This window comes from Rhea americana, unplaced genomic scaffold, assembly GCF_003343005.1.
Source record: "Rhea americana isolate MKP2758 unplaced genomic scaffold, rheAme1 scaffold_65, whole genome shotgun sequence".
Taxonomy (NCBI): Eukaryota; Metazoa; Chordata; class Aves; order Rheiformes; family Rheidae; genus Rhea; species Rhea americana.
The window spans coordinates 775534-781701 of NW_028186812.1; the positions used below are offsets into that span (position 1 = coordinate 775534).

General features: G+C 36.1%; 1 protein-coding gene across 4 annotated transcripts in view; it reads right to left on the reverse strand.

The window, feature by feature from the left end:
• The window catches only part of LOC146586792 (uncharacterized), a 44676-nt gene that overhangs the window by 3531 nt on the left and 34977 nt on the right, over positions 1–6168 (reverse strand). For 2 of the 4 annotated variants that reach the window (XM_085320700.1, XM_085320701.1), the window contains exons 8-10: positions 4637–4722; positions 3915–3960; positions 2984–3185 (exon numbers count right to left, since the gene is read on the reverse strand). In XM_085320700.1, coding sequence (XP_085176826.1) covers positions 3025–3185; positions 3915–3960; positions 4637–4722 — 293 coding nt within the window. In that variant the 3' untranslated portion in view covers positions 2984–3024. Of the gene's footprint in view, positions 1–2983; positions 3186–3210; positions 3504–3914; positions 3961–4636; positions 4723–6168 lie in introns of those variants that run through there. The other 2 variants (XM_085320703.1, XM_085320702.1) reach the window with 2 other exon arrangements.

The window sequence follows — 6168 nt, forward strand, 5'->3', positions numbered from 1 at the left end:
AAAAAAAAAAAAAAAAAAACACATGACCTCCTTCCCTCCGCCTTCCCTCAATACAAAGCTCTAACTGGTTTAGGGCTCTGAAATCCAGAGGTTTGACAAGCACCAAAGCTGATGCTCGGAGGGTGGGACCACGTGGCCAGGACCAGGGCTGTCAACCATCCAACAGAGGTTTCGGTTGCCAGCAGGGACCTGCAGCTTAACCGCACAAGCTCAACACAGATCCTCACAACCAAATCCTTCTGTGCACAGTGTGCAATGACTGATGAAATCAAACACTAACTAGGAGACTTCCTTCACAGCAAAACATACACAGTTCTAATTCTGTATTCCTTGGAAATAACAAGCAACCACAGCAGAGTATGAGACTACACTGTTTCACAAGAAACTGTTGTTTTAAAACCTTACATAGAAAATTATCAAGTCATTCTAGAAATGGCAGATGGCAGCTCAGTCACAATCAACAGATAATGTTTTGTTTCACAAGACCAGTTAGTGACTGGCTCACAAACACACAGGACTGAAGACCACTCTCTGCATTCAAAAGAAGAGGGAAAKAAAAGCTGAAACAAGTTGAGAATTTGGGTGCCAAAAAGAAAAGCAGGTAAACCTACTGGAAAAAACAGTTTTTCAGATGCAGCATCAGGTAATGTGTATAAGGCAGGATACTCTGCCAGCATACACCTTTCCTTTCCTGAAGCAAAGGGAAAAAACCCAACCAACCAACCAACMAACAATTTCCAGGGTTTAAACACAATTTAACAGGGTGAAAGCAGCACTCTTCAAAAACTAATCATTTATATCATTCGATGGATTTATTTAGCAGTTTATTACTACTGGCTACAAGTCCAAAGAAAGGGATCTGCAATGGGACATCTCTTAAAAATCCTAACATTCACAGGAAACGAAAGGATGCAGCCCACGAGTGCAAGAGAATGCCAGCTAGGAGAGAGAAAAAAAAAAAAAAGACAGGAGAAGCTTACATGCAGGCAGGGTGAAGAAGCAAGGGAAAATTGGCAGACTAGAAGAAAAGTAGTCTGTTTTATCCACAGTGAATATTAAGGCTTCCCTAAGTTCAGGCTTTGGACGGAGATACACTGTAATGAGCAGCTTACACACACACAAACACACAAAATGAACTAAATGCACTAAAATGCATTTATCAAGTAAGTTGGGTGATATTGACACTACATGTGAAACAAAGCAAGGCACAAAACTAATTTCAAAAGTTAATATCCTCCACCTGCCCTGTGCTGCAACATAAAGCTTACCAGTGAGTCAGAATCCTAAAAAGATTTATGGCTGATACTTTCTAAAACCAAATCCCTAGAATTTGCATGCTAATGTTCTCCAAGTTTCTTCCTTCTGCATAAAAACATTTTAGTCAATAAACCTGGACATTTCTGGAGAGCAGTTTAGGTTACAAATCTATGCTGAGACCTTTAATCAGCATCACAAACAAAAATCTGGTCTGTGGGGTGTTCACATTGAAAATTATAAAATACATATACAGAATTTATAAAAACACATGTGGCTGGCATAGAGCTAAGTATTTGGTGAAAATATTTTATGATTTAATTACTAAATATTTAGTCTTTGATTACTGAAGAGAACAGTGCTTTTAAGTGTTCAAGATTTTATTAATGATCTATTCTGACAGAGCACCTTGCAACATTAGTGCTATATGTTCCACATGCTTTTGTCTCTTCCCTACAATGGTGGTTGGTACAGACTAATCAGCAAATGACATTAAACGTCATTTTTGTCCAGGATATAAAAATGTATATACTCAAAATTGACACCCATCCAGTAGATTGAAATTCCAACCCAAATTGTGCAGTATATTTTAGTCACAAACCTCCACTATGAAAATGGTAAATTAAGAAGCCTTCCAAAAAGTTCATTTCCCCTTTCATAACTGTCCCAACATAGCGCTTGCCTGCCCTTTTGACTCATTCTCCAGGTATCAACTGATGCTCACTGCCAGGCACGGGATATCAGGTAACCCAGACCAGACAACCAGGCCCCACAGGGATATTCCAATGGTTCAGTTTATCATCAGCAGTGTGAGGTTCAGATGTGACTAACTTAGGCCTCAGGGTCTGGAATTTTGTTACCTGGCTCAACTTGCCCACCACACAAATTATTCTATTTCTCTGTACCTCAATATCCTCACTCTAAAACCACAGATTAAAGCATTTTCTGCTTTGGAAAGAGCAACTAATAAAAAACTACACAGAAGTTAAGCTGGCTTTTTTCCCCACAACTGGATCCAAAAATCCCTCCTTCTTAACACAATCTAACTAGAACATCTACCATAAATGAAACAGGAGAAACTTCGCCAAGTTACCAAAGAGTGCAAAAAATAGCAAGGGGAGAAGTTAGTGCACTTTATAATGCTCAGTAGTACACTTCGTCATACACAATGACAAKGTGAAGAACATTTATGAAAAATTAATGCTTACATTAACGGAATCCTACTGCAATTGCCTGCTGCTGWATTTTTACTGAGAAGTAGAACCCTCATGCATGAGGTTTTCACAACTTGGTGAAATACTGTTTTACAGTTGTCTTCATAATTAGCTCCCTTAATGCAGTCAGCATTATTCTCCACAGTCAACGGATGAAGAAGATAGTAGTGAGGTGACACCACAGATTATTCCTGGTTTGACTGCTGGAGTGATGCAATCTCTCAGCCATCCTAGACCACTGTTTTCACTTCTCTAGGAAACTTTTTAGATACTGGAGGTGGGGGAGGTAAAATAATAATAATAAAAAAAAAGCTGCCTCCTCTTTTCCCCAACTGGAGGAGGAAGAAAACGGGAAGGAAAAACTTCAACATTAACCTGAAGCAGGGAAAAAATTAAAAAAAAAATAAGTTGGGTCATATTAAATGCATCTTAGAAATGGTAACCATCAATGGTCTTCAGATGTTTGGTCAAATCTAACATAAGAATGGAACACACTTAAAGGCGTGATTTATTACCTTTTTCTTCATGCAGATATTTTTTTATTTAAGATGACCAATCAAGACTGATKAAATACAGTATCTGAGCAGCCAGTGCTAGTACAGGTAATGACAGTCTCTTCTCTCAGCCCTTGAAACAGCTCTGTTTCTGGAAGTGTTTCAGAAGTGTCTTGATTCTCTTGACAATTTTTATTTAGATCTTCAAGACCAATAGTATCATCTAGAAAAAATTACAAACTGCAGCCAAAGACACCTGAAATTGTCTTATATAACCTTGTGTCTATCCTGTCAGAATAGATTTCTAGAACAAGCCTTTATTTTATCAGAATGCTGTTGATTTTGCATTCTAAATGACTTACGAAACAAACTAATTTTTTCAGCTGACAGTTATGTATTTTTATATACATATATTTATATAAAATAAATAAACAAACATATCACTCTACTTCTCTTCTTTCTCTCAGCTCCCAAGTAGCTCTCTCTCTAYTTGACTGAAGAGCCTCCTTTTCTCTTTATTAAGAACCTTGTATCTCTTTTCCTATTTCAGGSATGAAATCACATCAGTTTCCAGGGAGCAACTAGTGTGTATTTTTAATTACTCATTTTGCAACTTGTGAAATTAAACTAATATGGAAATCATGGATCTGGAATCAGGCAAATTTGAGCTAAATATTTGATTAATTTGATAAAGGAAACTTTAAAAGGCAGCRAACTTCAATCCACGAATCAGGAAATATAAAATGGTGTTTCATAGCAATTACAATTCTGCTATACTGTGTGTACAACTTATGGAGTCACAAATTATTTAGCATAACCTACTGCATTTGCCCAGACAGGAGTGTTATTACTCACTTGCAATGAAAAATCTATGAGACACGTCAGCATTAACTATTTTTTCTTCTGAGCAACAAAAATTTTATACAATGTGTGTGTCACAAAAAATACTTACCAGCCAAAGTACTTCCATTCTGCAATCCATTTGTTTTCTGTTTTGCCTAAAATAGATAAAAATAGTCCAAAGAAAAGAAGAAAATATGTGACAAGAGATTTTGTTAKTCTGGAGACAGAACAAGATTTGTGTTCTATTATATAGTTACTATTTTACTGTAGTTACAGGACTGTTCTCATTCTCACTACTAGACAGTACAGTGCTCCTTAAAAAAGAAAAAAAGGCTTCACAAAGCAACAGTGGGAATTTGCAAAAAAGTAATCTGTAAGCAACAGTTTTGAAACAGTTTTGAACTAGACAAAGAAAATTAAGTCCCAGTCCATCACCCAGAATGACTTCTCYACTAGAGTTCATTCTGGAAGAGGCTGTGAGGAAGCTACTACTAGCAGAGGATGGCATTGTTTAGATGATGGGAGAAAATCATAAGAAGGCATACATGGTAAATGATGGTAGGGTCTACTTAATGAACATAGTCTGGGACATGACACAAGTATGAGGAAAAAAGGGAATTTTATGTCCCTCAATTCAGATCATAGATCATATGCATTTCAGAAGCCCATCTTTCAAAACCTCACAAAATACCCACTTCCTCATTCTGGTTAGTTAAAAAATAAGGGAATTTAGCAGAAAAGAACATCATCTTGTCTTACAAGCTGAACGACTCCTCTCCTCTTTACACACAGAATACTGAAAAGCCTTCCAAAATCTCCTAAAATTCATACCTCCACAGAGGTCTTCCACAGTAAATAGATCATCTTTGAAATTTTCCAGTCAAGAGGTACTATATAATCATCTGGCAACAAGGATTCTGCAGAACAAAATATTTTTGCAGTTGAGTATTCAAATCTCTTCATATCTAAAGTAAACATTTTTGCAGACTTACATATGTGGGTTTTTTTTTTTTTAATAAGCAGATATTTAAATGAGTCAGCAGCACAGTCAGAATTTAGGTTCTATAGAATCTAAGGCCAATGTGTAGGAGGGGGAGGAGAAAAAAAAGACTTAGTTTTGGTTTCCATTTTAGAAAAAGGCTTTCCTATAGTACTTTCATTTCCTCCACATCTCCCGTGAAACTATGCAAAACAAGAACAGAATGATTTCAGTTTGAAGATTAAACAAATTTTTAAAAAGCCAATGCAACATAAGCAACAATCTTTAAATTTAAAAATGTTTAATTATACAAAGTTTTGAAATGTCATTAACAAGTTACTTTTTAAAGTGGTTTAACTGTAATAACTCTTCACTATTTAAGAAGCCGAAAAGAGATTCTTTGTAGGAAAATGGTCTGAAATATATTCTCTGCTTATATGAGAATCATAAAGAAATAAATCAACTAAATAGTTCATTGATAAGTATCCAAAGAATGTGTTACTAAAAAAATAAGAGTAACAAAAGTTATTGTAATTGTCTGCAAAGTAAAATGTCACAATTCAATTGTGTACAACAATAAAATACAGCCTTTCAACAAATAATAGGCCACAAAAAAGCCCAAGTATTTTTTAAATTGTAGGAAAATTACAGTCAAATCCAAACATGGCCAACATTTTCCAGATAGCATTCACAATTTTGAGGAAAAAAAGTAACAACCACAAACATGCAGGGCTTCAGAGACATATCAAGAGGGCTTTGCATCTCTTCAAGATTATTTTCAAAGGAAGCTCATCTAAACACAAGAGCATTTCACTTGATCATAGGGAAGTGTAGGTACAGCAGACTCAGCTACATAGTAGTTGAGGACATCACTAGTACCTAGCTGCTGTTACAGCTCTGTACAGAAAACCTTTTAGCGTGTGGTGCCAAGTTTACATAAAACAGCACTGTAGGTTTTTGSGGCACCATACCAAATTTATCGGTACCATGTGTAGCAGTGCTGCCAGTGGTTTGCCATCACTGTTCTGGCAGCTAGTAATGCCATCAACTTTCATGATAAAAGCAAAGAATCTGGAAATCAGCCTCAGCAAATTAACAGAACATAAGCTGCTTTTCAGCCATCACCYTAAAATTTTGCTTGAAAGTATGTATTTAACTTTAAATTGTAATGAAACAAATACAGCTTACGTCCTGAAAAATTGGCCTGTGTTTTCTAATCCTATCCAAATCAAAGACAGTTTTTCTACAGAGGCTTCTGCACCTTAGTGAGCTGCAGTTACCAAGCTTATCTATAATATTCAGTTCCTGAAACAGTATCTCAGTTCAAATTACATATGTAAGAAGTTATCTGTTCACAGAATTTAGTTTTTTTTTTTTTTTAAAA